Source organism: Canis aureus, chromosome 11 (genome assembly GCF_053574225.1).
Source record: "Canis aureus isolate CA01 chromosome 11, VMU_Caureus_v.1.0, whole genome shotgun sequence".
In the NCBI taxonomy this organism is placed as follows: Eukaryota; Metazoa; Chordata; class Mammalia; order Carnivora; family Canidae; genus Canis; species Canis aureus.
Window position 1 is genome coordinate 53,788,514 of NC_135621.1, and position 20,841 is coordinate 53,809,354.

At 39.9% G+C, this 20,841-nt stretch overlaps 1 protein-coding gene across 12 annotated transcripts in view; it reads left to right on the forward strand.

Moving 5' to 3' along the window:
* LOC144324117 (uncharacterized) overlaps nt 1–20,841 on the forward strand; it is a 582,294-nt gene that overhangs the window by 265,957 nt on the left and 295,496 nt on the right. For all 12 annotated transcript variants that reach the window (XR_013389518.1, XR_013389516.1, XR_013389520.1 and 9 more), the window contains one exon: nt 15,751–15,861. Coding sequence is in view for 6 of the 12 variants with exons in the window: in XM_077915340.1 (XP_077771466.1) it covers nt 15,751–15,861 (111 nt within the window). In the remaining 6 variants the exon portion in view is untranslated. The remainder of the gene's footprint in view (nt 1–15,750; nt 15,862–20,841) is intronic.

Below are 20,841 nucleotides of genomic sequence, written 5' to 3' on the forward strand. Positions count from 1 at the left end.
AAGTGTTAGTGCAACATTTTTCATATTATTTACTATTGAAGCTTGTTCATAGTGGTATTTAAATCTTTTTTTATGGGTACTGATTTTTGGCCTGCTTGATCAGTAAATCACTCAGAGACTATTTAATACCTGACACAGATTGATAGATTTGTCAGTTTTTCCTCACAGTCCTTTCAGTTTTAGTTTTACATGTTTTGGTTTATTTTAGAGCAATAAAAATCTAGAATTATTACATTCTCCAGGAAACTTAAACTTTTTTTTTCCATTATGGTATGATCTTCTTTAATTCCAGTTTCAGACATAGAGAAATAGAGAGATATATGATTATAAATATATTTGTGCTAAGGCCTATTTTGACTGGTATGATTTAGATGTACCAGATATCTCTGGCTAATATTTGCCTAGTGTATTTATTTCTTCTTTTTATCCTCAGTATTTCTCTGTCTTTATGTGTGAGTCTTGTTTCATCTAAAAGGCATATATTGCTTGATTTTTTTGTAATCAAGTCTGACAGTTGATGCCATTTACCCACAGATCTCAGTCCATTCTCATTTATTATAATATCTGAAGTTATTTTGATTTATTTTTACTATCTCATTTTCAACATTCTATTTGTTCCACTCTCTTTGCTAAAGAGAGTGGAACTCCTTTCTTGCTTCCTTTTGAATTGATTGAGCCCTGCCCCCCAACTACTCCATTAGCCGCCATTATCCATCCCTCCTCATACGCCTATTTGATCTACTTCTATTTTTCATTTTTGAAATTTTAACATTTCAAAGAGTGTACTTCTTTGTAACAATCCATATTTAATATACGTAAACCTAAATGTAATTGAGCTTTACTCTCCTTCAAAAATATAAAAGCCTTAGAATAATTTTCCATGTATTATAAGATAAATTTGTAGAAATAATACATGGACTGTATGATAGATATGAAGGGGTAAGAAAGCTCCTCAGCTTGTATACTCACTCACTCTTTCCTGTATTTTTCTCTATAGAATTTATAATCGTCTGATTTTATTCATTTATTTATGGCCTGCTTTTTCTATACTAACATGCAAATTTCACAGGTATAAGCATTTTTTACTCTTTGTGTTCCCTGGATCAAATAGCAACTGCTTCAATAGGTGCTCACCAAATATTGTTAAATGGATGAATGCTTGAATGGCAAACACACACTCCAAACTTACATCACATTGCTGCTTTGCTTTTTAATACTCTTATTTGTTTTTACACTCACTAATTATCTTACTATTTTAAAAGTAATGTTTATTATTATTTTGCTTATTTTGTACAATAACTGTTTACTTAAATCCACATGCTTAGTATTTTACTTTAGCCACTATTCATCCTTAGGATAATTTCTCTTTGATTTTGAATAGCAATTTTTGTTAAGTGTAGGTCTGTAGGTGGCATACTCATTTTTTGTTTTGTTTTGTTTTATGTCAATATATTTTTATTTTATTTCTGTCTTAAAAGATACTTTTTAATAGGATACAAATGTAGATTGACAGTTCTCACACAGTTTAAAAGTATTTGAAGATACTCTTCCTCAACTTTCTGACTGTTCCCATCAAAAAGTTAGATGTCAATCTAAATGTTGTTCCTTGTACCTAGCCTGACTTTTCTCTGTGGTTGCACTTGACACCCTCTCTTTATCTTTGCTGTAATTTGATTGCGTTGTAACTAAAAATGGATTTTTTTACTCTTTTTGGGGTTTAATGACTTCCCAAATCTGAGAGTTCATGTCTATCATAGATTCTGGGAGACTCAGACATTATTTCTTTGAATATTATCCATTCCTCATGTTCTTTCTTACTTCCTTCTGCCACAGCACTTAGATAAGTGTTCGTCTACTGCACATGTTCTTAACCTCTCTTTTCTATTTTCAATCTCTGTTTCATTCTGTTCAGTTTCATTATATCTGCCTTCCAGTCAGCTTCTTTACAAAGATGTCTATTCTAGTGTTTAGCCCTACAGTTGCATTTTTATTTCAGTGATCATCATATCTTTCAATTCTAAGAGATGTATCTGAATCTTTATCAAAATATTTAGTTGATTTTTGATAATCTCCTGATATTTATTATTTTTGTGTCTGCTTTTATTTTTTAAATGTAAAGTCTGTGCCTCCGATTTTCTTTATTTGTACTTATACTGGCTTTCATTATTTGTAAAAATGTAAGGATCCCATGCTGAAGTGTTTTCCTCCTGAGAGATGTGCCTTTGAGTCTTAAGGCACCTAGGCATGCTACTACAGAACCAGGTTTACTTTAAAGTTTCCAGGTTGTGGTTTCTTTAGCTGAAAAAAAAAGTACAAATTCAAACTCAAACTCATGTGGATCTCAGGATTCACAGCAAAGGACATGGCACATCCTTGTTTTTTAGCCTCTACTGGGTGGGTTTTCTTCTGATTCACTACATATACCCCTTCCTGAGCGCTTGCTTTGTGTGGAGTGATCTAAGGTCCAGTGCCCTGTTCTGCACATGCACAAACTTAATTTACCTTCCCCTCATCTGCAGATGCTCCAACCCAAACGGATCTCTAGATGTGTCATGGGTATGCTACAGCTACAGTGCTGACTAATCTTCCCAGACTCACATTCCCATTTTTTTCTGAGCTTCATTTACTTTATTCTAGGTTTATTCATTAAATTATAAAGGCCCTTAAATGATATTTTGTCTAACATTTTGACATTTTTGTAACCAGCATATTGTAGGATTTCCAATCTGTTATATTGGTGGAAATCAAATTGTGGAACGGTCTTTCTTGATAGGCTTTCCTGGAGACATATTGTCATCTACCAGGACAGGAGGAGAGTAAGATAATTAGTCCTGTCTATATGCTCTGTGACCATGAGATCATGGAGACCAGACCAGATTGTTTGGTGTCTTCCCTCAGTCCTGTGACTTGGAATCTTTTGTACCTTCAATCGCTCTTCTACGTAATGCACTCCTCTGTGGCTCCACATGAGATATTATGTGGTATCTAGAGTTAAGCAATGATCTTGATAATTCCTATTGATTAAAAAGCTTACTATATGAGGTGCCTGGGTGACCCAGTTGGTTAAGCAATGACTTTTGATTTTGGCTCAAGTCATGATCTCAGGGTCCTGGGGTTTAGCCTCGCATCGGGCTCTGCACTCAGCACAGATTCTGCTTGTCTCTTTCCTTTTCTTCCTCCTCCCACTCTCTCTCTCTCAAATAAATAAATCTTCAAAAAAACAAAGAAGGCTTATTACATTTTAAAGCAGCCAGTACTCTAGGATCCCTGAAGAGGTGGTTATTTCTTCTTTCCAGTTCCAGAGCTATGTTTTTTTTTGTTTTTGTTTTTGTTTTTGTTTTCCCGTTCATCTGAAGAGATTATAGCCCACCAGAGAGTATACTATGAGCATCAAATTGTGTGAAATTCATATTTTATTGCTTCACAAATGGTTATCCTAAAGTTTATCTTTATTGTCTTCTTCCTCTATCTTAACATTAGAAAAAGTTTTCAGTTAAATGTGGGGTTTTAGTAATGTTTTAGGTAAGCACTGTCCCTGGCAACTAACTGGACATCATATCCTTTCTCTAGAGCCCAGCCTGGTGAGGTTTTAGAATGAGGCCAAACTGATCAGAAGGCCATGGTGGCTGAGCTGACCATTCAATACAAGAACGTAGCCAGTAGAGAAGTGCCAGAGAAGCCATAGTCCTTTATCTGTGATGTCTGAGACTTGTGTTTAAAAGCAGGTATTCAAGATAAAGTCAGAATCTTTAGAAAAACACATGTAAAATAAAGCAAACTAAGAACTCTTAGCTTAGTCCAGGTATTAATTCTGTATTGGAAAAATCAATTGTGCTTTATTTACTGAGCTCCTCAAAAGATCAGTTCGTTTCTCTGATCGAGGATAGTAAAAAAAAGTTTACAACTGTGAAGATCATAGAGGAAGATGGAAGATGGAAGATAAGGCAGATAATCATGTAATGAGACATTGACCTTAGATAAACATAGAAAAACCATAAAATTCCTTTTGCTTGAGCAATTTCAATTTCTATCACTGTATTTTACATTTTATTTGGTTCTTTTCAAATCTGTATTATTCTCTTTACATGTTTTTGAATATTTTTATTTCAATGATTTGAAAATACTCACTTTGGGTATGTATTTGATATTCCAATTGAAGTTTTGAGGAGGATCTGATTTTGCTGACTCATTTATGATAGACTGTCAACTCATTTATTCCGTAATTGGGATTTGAGCTCATTTTGGATGGTGTTTATCTGTAGAAATCCTGTGTGACTTGAATTGAGGATGTATCCCTATGGGGTAGTTTTTAATTTGTCTGTGTCTGTCACTTGAGAAGCGTTATTGGTCAAGACAAATTTTATGCTAATTCCCTGGCCTTCCCTGCTGAGTTCTTTAGGATGCCCCTGCTGAAGTGAGACAGGAACTTGTCTGTGTGGAAGGAGAGAGAAGAAGCTGGACCGAGTGCTGTGGGAATCACAAACAAAATGGGAAACCAGCAGGAGACAACACATCTCTGATGATGTGCTGGCACTTTGACATTGCCTGCAGGAGATGCCCAACCAAAATGCCTGCTATAGCAGCATTGCTGACTGTATTTCTGGTTGCACAGATCCTAGGCATTGTTCACAAAGCCTCAATTTGACCCAGCTGTCAGACAACCACCCAGTCCCTTTCAGTTGGCTTTGGCAAGAAATCCTGGCATATTCAAATTATACAGTAAACGTCTCTCCCTGTCTTCTTCCATTCCCTTGGCTAACTCTGTGTGTCCACTTATTTGTTCCTGAAAGGTAGATGGAGGGGTGCATTTGCTTTTTCTAGTAGCCCATCCTAAAAGGGCAGGTCGAGGGGTTAAAAATGTTTGCATAGTTAAGGTGTGCTTATGTTTTTGGAACACATCTTCTTCTTTTACTCTTCCACTCTCTGCTTTTCAGCCTGACTCTCAGATCTGTCTTAGTGGGTTATATTTGCAGTGGTCAGAGTTGCAGCTGTCCAAGGCAAACAGACGAGGCTGTGTTTGAATAAGCTGCATGGTCACACCCTGTTGCAGAAATGGCTGCGTCCATTGATGTTGCTTCCTCAGAAGTTATTGCTGCTGCCCAATCCTCAATGACAATTGAGCTCATGTGAGAATTTTTTCCCAGATGTGGTGTGGGACAAGGAAATAGCTGAGGTTGTGTAGGTATCCACCAGCCAGCTTTATAACTTAGGGATTCTTTCCACCTGCAGAGCTGCTTTTAAGCTCAAGGGAGATAAATACCCATAACTTATCTAAGTGTTGATTGTCAGATGTTCATTGAGTCACAAAAATATCTCAACATTCAGATGAATATTTTGGTGGTGCGTATCATGGTATGTGGGGATAGGAGAACAGAAGAGAAAGCATTCTCTTTCACTGGCTTCCATGCTTTGCTTTCATGTGTGCTGTGCTTCTACTTCCTCAATCATCCAGTGCCACAGTATTTTAGCAGGAAGAGATCTCAAAGGCTATCATGTTTAATTTTTTATCTTTTGTATAAGAAGTTTTAATTCTGGTACACAGAAGAATACATAAGATAGAGGCAAGACTAATTATAGATACTAAGTAAGCAAGTAGCTTGTGAGTCATAGAGGAAACTCATGGATTATTTGTCAGTACCCTGTCAGACACAGTAGACCTAGCTAGAATAAATGAAACATCTGTGTGTTGAACATACGTCAAAAGGATGGAACAAACAAGAGGGTAATTTATTGATAGAAGATAATGGAAGGCTAGGTAAATGTTAAATATCCCAAATCACAGGTCACATGACCTCTGGATTGATAGCTATATCATGTCTGAACTGGTTACATACATCTGTGCCAGCTTGTGTGTCCTTTTTCCAAGGCATACAGTTTTACTGGTTAGAATGTTATTGGCTGTTTACTGTTACAGTCAGGAGTAGTTGCCCCTGTGTCTTTACAACAGAAGCAGCTCTGTCTGTTTATCTTCCTTGTTCACCCTCCACTCTAGTTCCCATAAACTTAGTGTTGACCAGAAAGCGGGGTGGTGGAGAAAGGGGAGAAGGGAAAGGGGAAAGCAAAAGGAAGATGAGGAAAGATAGGGCATTTGATCATTGTGTAACTCAGGATTGAGGAAGTGTGGAGCTTCCACCTGTTTGTACCCTGTCCTAGGTGTATTAAATTACTCTCATCTCTTTCTCATTGTTTATCATTGTATGATTCAGTTTGGTCTCTGAGTCTTTATGTTCTATGTTTTCTGGAATAGACTGCTGGTAGTGTACTTGGAGGATACCGAGTTAGAAGCTACTAAAGCCAGTGTTCCCATTTAACATATAAAACTTCAGGCCAGTAGAGGTCAAGGGAGGTGCTTTGATCTCCTAGAGAGTTAGTAATTGTTTGGGAGACTGATAGAATGAACACAAGTGCCTTTGTATCTCTTTACGTGGGTTCTCTGCTTCCCAAGATCTTTGGGCACATGCCCTGAATTTGCGTTATTACTGAAAGAAAATTCCGTTGTTCAAGTTCCCCTTTAAGCCAAAGCATTTAGAGAGAGCTGCAATAGGTGCGAGCAGTCTCTGAGCATAAGCATAGACTGGGTCCCGAGGACTTTGGCTGAGCACAGGGCAGACAGAAGGACATGTGTGCCAGCCACTCTCTGCCCACAAAGCAAGCACCACCTGAAGGTGCCTGCAGAACAGATCAGGTGAAGAAAACCCATTCCTTTCAGCACCACTGAGGAATGGAATGGAGATACTCTCTTCAGTGGGGAACTCTTCAATGGGTATGGAAAAGCACAGGTTAAATTTAGGGAGGAAGGAAGGCACTCTACCCCTAGATCACCTCAGCCTTGATTCTTCTATGTGTCCACACTTCTTCATGCCCTCTTAGCTGGCATCACTGATGCCTTCTGCCTCCAGTGTCAGAATGTTGCAGTAGCTGATGAGCCCCATTCATCATCTTGCCTCCACACTTATGATCACCTGCCTGCCTACTCACTGCCCTCTATCCCTAGGCCACTTGCTGATGCCATAAATGAGATGATCAAGACAGATTCTCTATCTTCAGAGTTATGCCTGAGGTTGGGAAGGAGGTGAACAAGTGACTTCATAAACTCTAAAGAGTACTAGAGAAGAGGGCTGCACTTTGTGACTTCCAAACCTACTTTATAGGGTTTACTTATATAATAAGGAGCTGTCAGTATCTCCCATGAAACTCCAAATTGCCAACAAGTTGGCTCATTGGGAATCACTGAACTTCTACCTTAGCTTCCCTGTTTATTGCTCTACTTTTTGCTGGATATTGAGCCTTTGTCTGAACATCATGCTGGTTACCCTGGACTCTGCAGTGCAGCTTACAGTTCTCTGAATTTTTCTTTTTTCTCAGCTAAGGTCCTATGTTGATAGACCAATCATTTGTACCTCTTTGACTTGGAGTTTTGCCTCCTGCTCCTGGTGCTGTATTAACCCCCTGCTGGCAACATGACCTTTGACATTATTTACCTAGAGGGGTCACTCTGCTAGCTGGGCTGCCTCTGTACCAGATCAACGTCTGAGATGCCAGCATAATCCCTCCCTTCCTCCCCAATTTTGACACTTCACCTTCAAAGTACTTCTCTAATGTATCTCATTGTGTACACACAGAGAACATATTTCTTTAGTAGGTTCTCTGTTTTTCCTAAAGATAAACTTTGCGCATTCACCAGGGTGGTCTACTCACTATTGTGCCTCTTTTGCCCCTGCTTCCTAATTCCCCATGTATAGGTACACACCACATGTGTTTAGTGGCCTTTAAAGCTGTGGTGTCTTATTTCTCCAGTTCCACTGTAGACTTAACCAAATGCATTGACCACACATTATGCCCAACATAGTCTCCTGCTGACTTTCTGAAATACAGCCTCAGAGGTTAGAGAAGTAGGTCATGGCCACTTTTTAACTAGGATTAACTCTATTGCTTGCCTTACACACAGTGGGGACCATGTGGTCCATGAAGATTATTCAGAAGTGTCAATCTCTAGTTCTTATCCCCCAATTCAAAGATGCAGATTATGTATCTGCTGTTAGTTTGCCCTATTTTGTTCATCCAAGTAGAATACGGGCAGGAAGTTGGTCTTAGTAAGAAAAGGCCATTGCTCCTCACAGCTTCTCTTCTTTATTTGCTAGCCCCTAAAAGATAATTTTAAAGTACACTTTCATTACTTTTTCTTCTCTATTTCATCAGTAAGGAATTTGGGGTGAGAGCTGCAGGATCAGATAAGGAGGACACTGGGAGTTCCATAAGGTTAAACACCTCAGGTGTTAAGGTTGTGGACATGAGCTATATAAGTCTGTTCCTGCCTGCTCTGTCCAGGTTAGCATAGACTCCTGGGTCTTTGGGGGGGGGGGGTTGGCCGTACTGATGCTATCTTTTCTGAGGAAACTGTTCCTACCACTATAGTCTGTGATCCCAGTAGAACTTCCCATCCTAGCACCTAGCCTTGCTGGCCATTAGAACGAACATGTGACCAAGATCAGCAATCTCTGTATATTGCCTTATAGTATCCATAGTGCCTGGTTGAACTGGAGAGCGGAACCCTGCCTCTAAGTTCCTGGACTAGAAAAAGTATGAGCTGAGGTCCAACTCTCCTGCCTTAGGGGGAACCATTGCCTATAGCAGGGAAGAGTGAAATCAGAGACAATCAGAATTGAGAGATCGATGTACAAGGAGATGATTATTCCAATGTTAACTTCTTGTTTTAGTTCTCCACGTCCCAGAGCTGCTCTTATTCCTTTAGATGTACTCTTGTTTCTGTGAGCCTATTCAGTTAAACAGGGCAATAAGCTCCTTTTAGTGTAAGCTAGTTTGTGTTCAGTTTCTGTTATTTATGTACATTCCTAAAAAACCAGAAATTAGTCATTAGAGGTGAAGCATTACAAATATCCAGCCCCAGAATTCTGAACTGGTTGATTTTAGGAAGAGTATCTTTTTAGGATGGTTATTATCTAGGCTGGGAAATTGGAATTACTGTTATGTAATCTCACAGCAGATGGTTGAATGATTTTCTGCCACCTTTTAGGGTCATAGACCAATTGTACATATCAGGACAGGATCTGTAAGGACTTGGAAGATGAATATAGGGATAGGAGGAGGAATAACCACTCTTATGGTTATCAAGGGCTCTCATAAAGTGAAAAGTCTTAAGACCAGCTGACATGACTCAAAACATAAAAGGAACAGTGTTCAATAATGTTCCAATGAGCCTTCCTACCTGCCATCAGAATCTTTCTTGGTCCTCTTCAAGCTCCACCTCCTGCACAGCCTTTCCCAACTACTCTAGCCCAGTGATTCATTTCTTCATGTAATCATTCAAATATTTATTTAGCATTTACTGCATGCCAGAAATTGGGCAAGGTGCCAGATGGTTCTACTGACCCTACTGTTGCTAGGACATGATTTGCTAATAATGTACTTTATTTATTAAAGTTGTCATTTAAAAACAACTAAAAAAATAAAACTATAAGTCATAACCTAAACCTATGGCAGCTCATCAAGGTCACGTGATTTTCCCGTGAGAGGAACCACAAAGAGCAAGATACACATTCATCAACATTAATTGAGTGCATGCTATGCAAATTTGATATGATTTCTGCCTTTGAGCAGTTCATAGATTCCTGGGAGGATTGTTAAGTCAACACAGTGGGATCATGGTGGATTATCAGGAAAACCAGCAGCTGGGTTCCCTTTATAGGGATTATATTTTCATTCTTTCTTGAAACCAGATCAGGCCAGAGGAAACTGTGATATATTCTGAACATTTGGACAAGTACCAAAGCTACAAAATCACCTTGTGAATGGGATGAAACCTTTTTACTGTTGAGTGAAATTCCTCTGTGGAGGTTGGTGTATTCACATTACATCCCTTACTTCTCTGTGCTCTTAGAATACAATTACTGAGAGTCAACTATAATCATTAGATGAATTTATAAGTTTATGATTTCTTTCATTCATTCATAAACTCATGGTATGTAGCAAGCTGTGTACCAGGTGAAATCAGAGGCAGGGTAGAGCTGAGAGTGAGTAAACTTAAATTGTAGATACTGTTTGGCACTGAGTGATTGTATGATCTTTGGTGAGTCATGAAAATACTCTACATCTCAACTTCTGTATTTGTAGAATGGGGATTACAAGATGATCCAGGAACATAAATGAAATAAATACCTATGAGTCCATAGTTATATAAATAAAAGATCAGATAAGTAAATGAGGAAAAAGGAGTAAAGAGAAGTATTCTGAAAATACATGTAGAAGAAATTAGGGAAATAAGATCACCATTAGGTAATTGCTGCAGTTAAGATCCACGGGTGAATGTTAAAAACAGTGAGCAAAACTTTAAGGATAAACAATATTTGCATAGCCTCAAAGTATCTCTTTCAGATACTTATTAAATGCTGTGGTGGTTCTAACACCTATACATATTATTTTTCCATTCCTCCTTCCAGGAGGATAATTCCCCTTTGCTTGAATGTTGGCTGGACTCAGACTCACTTTACCAAAGAATATGGAAAGGGAAAAATACCACTTTGCATTGGAGAAACCTGGCATATCTGACCTTAACCCCTAGATCAAGGTTAACATCAGCAGTAACAAGTTATATTGATATCATTTACCTCATATGATGCAGTGAAAAGGGCACCTTGTTTCTGTGGTATCCCTCCTCCCCAAACCCATAACCCCAATCTAAGCATGAGAAAATAGACCAAATTGGGAGGGGGAGAAGGGGGTACTCTATAAATACCTGGCCAGTATTCTTCAAGTGTGTCACAGTCATGAAGAATAAAGAAAAACTGAGAAACAACCATAGACTGGAAAAGTTTAAGGAGAGTAAATGCTTTATGGGATGTTGGGGGTGGATATTGGAACAAAAAAAAGTATTCTGTAATAGAAAGTTTTGTGAAATCTGAATAGAGTTTATAGTTGAGAGTATTGCACAAAAATTAATTTCTTAGTTTTGACAAGTGTACCTTGGTAAAATGTTAACATTGGGAGAAAGCAGGGTAAAGGATCTCTATGAATTGTTGGAGCTATTTTTGCAACTTTTCTGTAAAATATATAATTATGTCAAAATAAAAAAATTAAAAACTGTACCTCACAAAATTGTTTAAAGAACTGCAATAATTGAAAATAACCTAAAAATATGGAGTACTGTACTTGTGTAAAATACAAATTTTCTTTTTATATCTGGGGGAACAGAAATAATAGAGATGGTTGCTGGCTAGCGCAGGAGATGAAGGAGAATATTTTAAGTGACTTTTTAAAAGATTCTAAATCAGTGTCTAACTCCTACTTGTTGGAACATCAGCTTCATGAAGCAAGAGCATTTTGTTTTGTTCAGGGCTGGTTTCCAAGCTCTAGAACAGTGCTTAGCACAGAGAGGGCTTGATAAGCATTGTTGAACGAATGAATAAATGAATGAATGAATGAATGCTGTTTTACATAGTGGTCATGAAGTGAAGTAGAGTTGGAATGTGTTGACAGTAGTGAGAAGAGATTATAAACCCTAAATAGTGACTACGATGTGGGAGACTAATCCGAATCCCAGCCTGTTTAGTAGGGATCAGGGGTAAAACTGAAGTCAGAGCAACAGAGGGTTCTCAAGAGGTGAGGGAGAAGGTGAGGGAGATATCTCACCAGTTAAAAGCACCCAGGAGAGAAAGAGCAGCTAAAGTGCAGAACTTGAGGTGAATGAGGAGGGTCTGGAGCAGCTCTCAGAGCCTTTAACCTTTTCCAAAAGTTTAGGACTGTTCCTTACCATGGTCTTACTTCCTTTGAATAGTTGCCTGAATGTAAATAAAGTCCCCTTGTTCCTGCTAGGGAGGGATGTGCCCAAGTACATGACACCCTTAATCCCAGAACAGTTAGAATTATGGATTTCTGCCCTCAAATTTTAGTTCCATTTTTTTTTTTAAATATTTTATTTATTCATGAGAGACACAGAGAGAGGCAGAGACACAGACAGAAGGAGAAGGAGGCTCCATGCAGGGAGCCCGACGTGGGATTCGATCCCGGGACTCCAGGATCATGCCCTGGGCGGAAGGCAGGCGCTAAACCGCTGAGCCACCCAGGGATCCCCAAGTTCCAGTTTTTGAATGAAGCATTTTATAAACTCACTTGGGGAGAGGCAGAGAGTATATTTCACGTGCCTTGGTGTAGTTGTCTGAATTAGACAGACCGATGTGACTTTCAGAGTTGGGATGTGTAGTTGTGTGGTTTACATAGCTGAGCAAAGCAAAGTATAGATCGAGGCAGGCAATTCTTTAATTACAGGGAACTTTTAAACTGTGTTTTCTAGCAGCCACTGCTTCCCAGGGCGGGGGAGCACATTCCACAGGGCAACTACTTGTTGGGCCACCGGTTGCAGTGTTACTTGGTGAAGGAGACCCTGTCCCCACAGAGCCCATAACAAGGCCCTAAGGAGTGTTGGTGCAATTACCTGAGGCACCACAGAGCATAGAGAGCCTGCATGTCTTTCCTGACTCATGTAACACGGGAAAATTAGTTCTTTCTTTGCCTTTTTCAGATTGATTTGATTTCTCCTAAATTTCCCAGGCTGAGCTCTGTAACATGGGCTAAGGCTAGCTTCTAGGCCAATGACCACTACCGTCTAGTTGTAGTTTCCTATAGAAAGTTAGTTTTTCCCTGAGTTGGTAGCTCAGCTGTTTTATATCATAATGGGGTGGAAAAATGGCAGGCAGGCTGTCAAACCTGATGCAAATGCTATTTTATAAAAAGTGGTTTAAATTGGCTGAAGCTGTTTTTAGACTGATCAGTTAAAAAAATATGTAGGGCATCTTTCTGACTTGCAGAAACATAGCTCCCAAGAATTAGATTTTTCATTATATACTTTGGAAGAGGTTTGTAGGCGGGCATAGGATCCTCATGAAAACTGGATGAGGATTTGTTAATGTGGGAATATGTAAATTCGATTCAGCCTGCCCTCAATTAATAAGAAGGGACTTGTGAGCCAAGTGGGGAGAAAGGGAAAGCGATACTAGATACTAGAATGAATATACTTGCATCCCCTGAAGAGAGAAGCTTTGTTCTTGGTTTCCCCAGGGCTATTCTGAGTTGCAGGAATTTTGCCCTAAGACACCACAGGTAGGTTCCTTTAGCTCCTTGGTATTATAGTTACTCTCATTTTCAGCAGGAACAAAAGAGGGAAGTGGTATTTTGACCCTTGATAAAGGGATTTCAGGAGTAGCGGCTTGCAACTGGGGGAAGTTAACTTTATGAGTTCAGTGAAGACAGTTCCCTTGAGATGAGCCAAACCAGAAACTCAGAATTTCACTAAGAAACTTTGGAGTTTGTGCTTTATATTGATAGTCTGGGCTGCCCAAATGCCTTTCTTCTGTTCAAATCCTTGCTCTCAGCCATTTTTTTTTTTTTTTCTGGCTTAGGGCCAGTCTAGTATCTAACGTTTTTTAGTAGGCTCCGTGCCCAGCAGGGAGCCCAAATCAGGGTATGAACTCATAACCCTGAGATCAAGACCTGGGCTGAAGAGTCAGATGCTTTAACCGACTAAGCCACCAAGTGCCTCTCGGGGCCAGTCTAGACATAGTAAGTGTGCTGACCCTGCCCACCCAGGAGACGTCACGGCACAAAATGTGGTTGCTGCCTCTCCTCTCTCATTGTGCATTTAGGCTCTTTGAAGCCCATCTCTGGTATTAATCTAGATGAGACATCATATTCAACACACTCGATCACATTTGTTTTTTATATATATATTTTTTTAATATTTTTTTCTTTATTTATTTATGATAGTCACAGAGAGAGAGAGAGAGAGAGAGAGAGAGGCAGAGACACAAGCAGAGGGAGAAGCAGGCTCCATGCACCGGGAGCCCGATGTGGGATTCAATCCCGGGTCTCCAGGATCACGCCCTGAGCCAGAGGCAGGCACCAAACCACTGCGCCACCCAGGGATCCCACTCGATCACATTTGATAAAACATAAAGTAGATATTGGGAATGTATGTGAAAATGAGGAATATGTAAAGAGCTACCTTTGCATCTCCTCCTCCTGCTGACTATCAAGAATTCTAGTTAAGTTTAGGAGTGCCTACGTGGCTGAGTCAGTTAAGCATCCAACTCTTGATTATCGTTCAGGTCATGATCTCAGGGTCATGAGATCAAGCTGCACATCTGACTCAGTGCTCAGCAGGGAATCTGCTTAAGATTCTTTCTTCTTTTCCCTCTGGTCCTCTTCCCCCCTCCCTGTGCTCTTTCTTTCTCTATAATAAATAGATAATTTTAAAAAATTCTAGTCAAGCATATTCAGTATTTCTCTTTCTTCCCCAGATTTACTCTAAGACTTAGAGGATAAGGAATTGGGAGTGGAGTGAGGAGGAACAGAAGGTGATAATTAGATTTTGAGGGGTACCTTCAGGTGGTGTTGAGAAGAGATCTGATAGCAGGTACAATGCATGCAATTCATGCCATGGAGAAGGAGAGAGATTTTAGGAAGCATTGAAGTTCACTCAAGTTATTTTCGTGGTAGTAAGTGTTAGGGAAAAATAAGAATTGTACCTGAATTATTATTTTTTTTAAAATTTTGGTTGCGTGGTCCATGTTCTTTGACTACAATTCCATTTTGGTATCAAACCATATGAATCCACAGTGTTATAAGCACTATATTTGGTTCAACCACTTGGCCAATCCATGTGTATTGTTGAGTGTCTATTCTTTACCTTCTATGAGACAAGTAGGATTTGTTGTTTGAGCCCTGGAGGAATCTACTTGGGAAGATAAAAGATAGGAAATTTTATAGAGATGTTAGTCCTTTGCTATGTTGGTTGTTTACTATGGTGGAAAACCCATATTACAACAGGAGAGAGGCTAAATCGCACAAAAACTTTAATAGTAACTGTTTCTTGCCATAGGTAATTTCATTTTTGTTTGGCTTTGCAATGTATCTGAACTCTGGCCATCGTCCTTCCTGGCCTTTCTTCTTATAATATTCCAGCACTCTTGTTTGCCCCATTTAGGTTATCTTCCTCCCTTGATCTTGTACATCTTCCTTAATTCTGACTCCTTGCCTTTGCTCAGGGTTTCACCATCACTTAGAGACATCCTGTTATCATTCCTTTGTCTATTTGCATCCTACCCATGATTCACGAGAAGATACAGGGTCTGAAGGTGTATGAAACTTTTTCAGGGTCCCAAATTCACCAGGATCTACCTGTATTCATTGTATTCCCTTTTCAAGTGTTAGTTTACTTTATGCAGCTTAGTAATTAGACTTGGAGAGATGGAGGAACTCTTAGAGAGTATATCTGACCAGCTCCATTTGATTTTTCAGATGATGCAACTGAAGTTACAGCGATATGATGTTACTGACATTGGGAATATATGTTAACGTTTATAAGCTAAAAATTAGTACAAAAATAGCAAGTATTATTCTTGTAGTGGCAAAGTTATATCTGGGAGTCAAATCCTCTGACTCCTTCCTGCTTTATCCATTATTTCAAGCAGCCTCTACTAAATTGCTATCTGCTCAGTGTGAGTTGGGAAATCAAAATTTAGATGGAACCATCATGTGGCACCCACAATGTTCCAGGCACATTTGTTATAAATACTCTGTGAGATAATATATCACGCTCATTTTTACAAATGAGGACACTAGGCCTCAGAGAGGTTAAAACATTTGCCTAAGAACATACAGAAAACAATAGAAGCAATATGCAAATGTAGATCTGCCCAACTCAAAAGCTTGTGTGTTTTCTCTTTTCTCCATTTTTAGGTAAGCTCCATGCCCTGTGCAGAGCCCAACACAGAGCTCAAACTCAAAACCGCGAAATCAAGACCCGAGTGGAGATCAAGAGTCAGACACTCAACCGAGCAAGCCATGCAGGTGCCCTATGTTTTCTCCTTCCTTCTTACTCTTTCAGGCAGAGATGGGTTCTTTTCTCTTTTGATTCCTCAACACTTATTCTGTCTTTGGCCACAGTGTATGATCAGTCATGATGTTCTGCTTCGTTGATGGCTAAGTCCCCCATGGGAAGTCTCTCTGAACTTTGTCTTTTTCAATGGGTAATTTCCAAGGATGATCCATCCCACAAACTATTTTCTAATGATCCACAATCATTGAAATAAATCATCGGTTAAAAAGAGCTTCATATGCAATGGCTTTCTAAAGAAAGATGTGAGAATTTGGCTGAGAATTTTGAAGTCTTCAGCTGAAAGTTAACTCTTGAAATATATAAGACAATTCAGCTTATTTTTTAATGGGTGAATTCTGCATGATGATTGCCAAGAACAAAAATGAAATCTGAGGCTGTCACAACCCAAACTGATGTGAAGAGTTGCTTCTTGCCATATCACCAGATAGTAGATGCTGACAGGAACTCTCCTGGACAACACATAGATAGCAGTGTTCTGGGTACAGTGGGCTTTGGTCAACTAAAGAGGTTCTCATATTTCCAATGTCCATTCTCTTTCTGTCTCTCAGAGTATTCTCTTATTGAGCCTATACATTTTTTCTTTGGGCTTACTCAGCTGGCTTCATGAGATGCCACCTTATGCTGAGGCAGCCCTAAAAATGTATTAATGCTACACTTCTAGGGTAAATCTGTTCTTTAAGAGAACTAGTAGATACATAATGCTTTCAGGCCTAAAGAATGAATATAATTTAGGATTCCTAGTGGTATGGAAGGCTGGTGGAAAAGTTGTTGTTGGCTGAGTATCCATACATATGAAGTGGGGAAAGGAGGGAGTGTATTTTTTTAATTCTTTTTAGGTCTACGGTAGTAGCAATTGAATGCCATGTATTGAAAATGTACCCTAATTTGTAAGAGGTAGAAGGGCTGTGAGCTGAAGAGATAAGGAGAAAATTTCTAAGTTAAGGAGGTTCATGTTAAGACCAAAGTCATTTTGCATTACGGCCCTCTCTCCTATATAAAGTCCCACTACAGACATTACTCTTTGTGGCTGTGGGTACTTTTGTGCCTTTGCCATTTGTTTACTTCTGTATCACTCCTGTTGATTCAGCAGCAGCCCCGTATTGTATTCACCTTGAATACATTTCAAGCATTCCTGTATTTTCTTTCATTCTTATTCTGGCAAGTACTTTGAGTGATTTAATCTCAAATGGTAATCTACACAAAGATGACCCTCAGGCATACACTGTACATAAGAGGGTAGCCTTCATCCAATTTTACCTGTCACTACCTATCCTTTTCATCTAATGATGTGAGAGTCTATTTGCCAAACAATTGCAGTTTGGACTGTGGTTCTGAAGAATGTCATTGGCAGATAGGTTCATATGGCCTCTGGGGATAGCATCTCCTGCTGGCTCTCCTAATGCTCCCATGTGTATTCTTTTCACTGCCAAAGTGTTCTCCCATTCATCTGAACCATCAACTTTCCCAATAATCTGTCTTTTAAAATAGCAGCCATTGTCTTTCTGTGTCCCCTGAGGATAGAAATGCTAAAAAAAAAAAAAGAAAAGAAAAAAAAATAGGCTTTCTGTTTCTATAGTGTGCAGCTACTGAGAGAAGAGTTCTTGACCAGACCACATCTATTTCTAAAATGGTGTTACAGAACCCTGACTAATTACAGCAAGGGCAGGAGGGGCAGTCTGATGGCCAATTCCAATGCATTTTCGTCCTGTAGGTTGGAGGGTTTGTTCAGTTGATGTCTGTCACAAACCACTTATTCATGTCTCCTGGTGTTCTCTGCAATGTCTTGGCTGCTGAGGGACTCTGGAGTAATTTAAGACCTATTCTTGCCCTTAAAGAGTTTACAATCAAGCCATCCATTCAAGATTATGTATGATATACCTCTAATGTACAACACATTGTGTCAGGGCATTAAGTAGTGTCGTTGGGTGATCACAATACAGTAAGATTAGTTTTATACAAAACATTACACAATGTCATATGCAAAAAATGACACGAGTATACTATAAATGTTTAGAGGCAAGGATTATGTAACTGTTCCACAAGTATACCAGAGTTGCTCTTATTTTTTCTTTCCCATCCTCAATTTTGCTCCCCTTTTCATCTCCAAGTAATGTCATTTTAGCCAGTAAAACTAAAATATCAATCTTTTATTTACCTCTTTTGCCTCCACTCTCCCAGCCAGATTTGTCAATTCTATATGATAACATCTCACAAAATATGCCTTTCCTTCTCTTCACTGCCCCTACCCACTTCCTCAAGTGCATCTCTTTTCATTTGTAATTTGGGTTCTTGCAATAATTTCTACGTGTTTGATCTGGATATCCTGCTTCTTCATCTAATTCATACTCTACACTGCTATCAGAGTTACAATTCTGATTTTATTTGACTTTTATTTCTTTAATTGTTCATAGGAAAAATGTTCAACTATAGAAGCATTCTTTTTTCTATAGAAAGTAAGTAAATATTTTAGGCTTTGTGGGCACTATAGTCATTGTCACAACTACTCACCTTTGCCATTATAGTGCAAAAGCAGTCACAGATGATACACAAACAAACAATTGGGCATTGCTGGATACCAAGAAAAGCTTATTTATGGACACTGATAGTTTAGTTTCATAGAATTTACATGTAATAGTATCCTTCATAAGAAAGATAAATGAAACAATATCCTTCTTTTGATTTTTTTTTTAACAAGCTAAAAATGTAAAAGCTATTCCTAGTTTATGAGCTGTACAAAACAAATGGTTGGCCGGATTTGGTCCACAAGCCAAACCATGGCCTACAGTCTTATCCTTCTTTGTCTCCCTGATGTCTCATTACCTCCACTCCTTTATCTTCTCTCCAGTCCTTTGCTTCTGCTGCAACTGACTATTCACCTGTTTATGTACATGTTACATTCTTTCATACTTCTCTTTCTGTGAGTTTTTTTTTTTAACATTTGACTGTCCTTGAGTAAGAGTATTCAATACTGGATCTTAGGGAATTTTTTCATATCCTTGAAACCAGCCCATGGAGCATTTGTACTTCATTTTCCAGAAAGTTATGCCCCTGTGAACATTCAATATTATCTCCCAAATTATCAAGAACAGTGAAGGGCTGATATTTTATGCTGTTTGTGTGGTAACTTGCTTTTTAAGGGGGGAACCTTATAATGTGATATAGTATATCATAATAAGATCTTAATTCACAAATTTCAACACCTTATGTTAATATTCATTTTGTACTTAAACCTTTTCTTTTAGAAATGAATTAGGTGGTCTCTTATAGTGTATTTTACTACCTTTCAATACAGGCTAAAAAGTAGTCTAATGACAGAAAACCAATGCCAAGTTATACTCTATGGTGTACATTAGTGTCTTTAGCTCTTTGTAAAGCTAATGAACGACCAAATCACCTTTGCAAAGTGGTTGATACTGTGAAATACATGGGTTTCTGGGTTATTATCCAGCCATTGAAACCCATTTTAAATGTAGAAACATGTAGATTCTGTCCAGCCTCATTGATGTCTTAAAGATGATAGTACTTAATATTTATATCATAAAGGTACCCTTTTTAAGTACAATGTGTTACAATACAATGTTTTTATGTTGTCAAATCTCGAGAAAATATGCTGGATCGGAGGAGGGGCAAGCTGGCAGAGGAGTAGGGTCTCCAAATCACCTGTCCCCACCAAATTACCTAGATAACCTTCAAATTATCCTGAAAATCTATGAATTCGGCCTGAGATTTAAAGAGAGAACAGTTGGAATGCTACAGTGAGAAGAGTTCGTGCTTCTATCAAGGTAGGAAGACGGGAAAAAAGAAATAAAGAAACAAAAGGCATCCGAGGGGGAGGGGCCCCGCGAGGAGCCAGGCTGAGGCCGGGGCGAGTGTCCCCAGGACAGGAGAGCCCCGTCCCGGAGGAGCAGGAGCTGCACCAACCTTCCCGGGCGGAAAGGGGCTCGCAGGGAGGTGGAGCAGGACCCAGGAGGGCGGGGATGCCCTCGGGCTCCAGGGGACAGTAACAGACACCTGCGCCCCGGGAGAGTGCGCCGAGCTCCCCAAGGGCTGCAGCGCGCACGGCGGGACCCGGAGCAGCTCGGAGGGGCTCGGGGGCGGCTCCACGGAGGGGGCTGCGGCGCGGGAGCGCGAATCCAACAGCGCAGGCTCCGGAGCACAGGGCGCCGGGACACAGCCCAGGATCTGGCCTCCCCCCGGGACAGGCAGAGGCCGGGAGGGCCCAGGACAGCGAGGACGCTCCTGCCCCAGCTGAGCAGATCAGCGGCCCCGCCCCGGAGCCTCCAGGCCCTGCGGACAGAGAGCTGCGGAGGTACTGCGGGGGCTGACTCCAGGGCTCCAGAGCTGGCCGCTGCCCCTGTTGCTGTTGCTCCTGGGGCCTCACGGGGTAAACAACCCCCACTGAGCCCTGCACCAGGCGGGGGGCAGAGCAGCTCCCCCAACTGCTAACACCTGAAAATCAGCACAACAGGCCCCTCCCCCAGAAGACCAGCTAGACGGACAAGTTCCAGGGGAAGCCAAGGGACTTAAAGTACACAGAATCAGAAGATACTCCCCCGTGGTTCTTATTGTTTTGTTTTGTTTTGTTTTGCTTTTTGATTTGTTTCCTTCCCCCACCCCCTTTTTTTCGTTTTTTCTTTTTCTTTTTTCTTTTTTTTCGTTTTTTCTTCCTTTTTTTTCCTCTTTCTCTTTCTTTCCTTCTTTCTCTCCTCTCTTTTTCTCCTTTTCCCAATACAACTTGCTTTTGGCCACTCTGCACTGAGCAAAATGACTAGAAGGAAAACCTCACCTCAAAACAAAGAATCAGAAACAGTCCTCTCTCCCACAGAGTTACAAAATCTGGATTACAATTCAATGTCAGAAAGCCAGTTCAGAAGCACTATTATACAGCTACTGGTGGCTCTAGAAAAAAGCATAAAGGACTCAAGAGACTT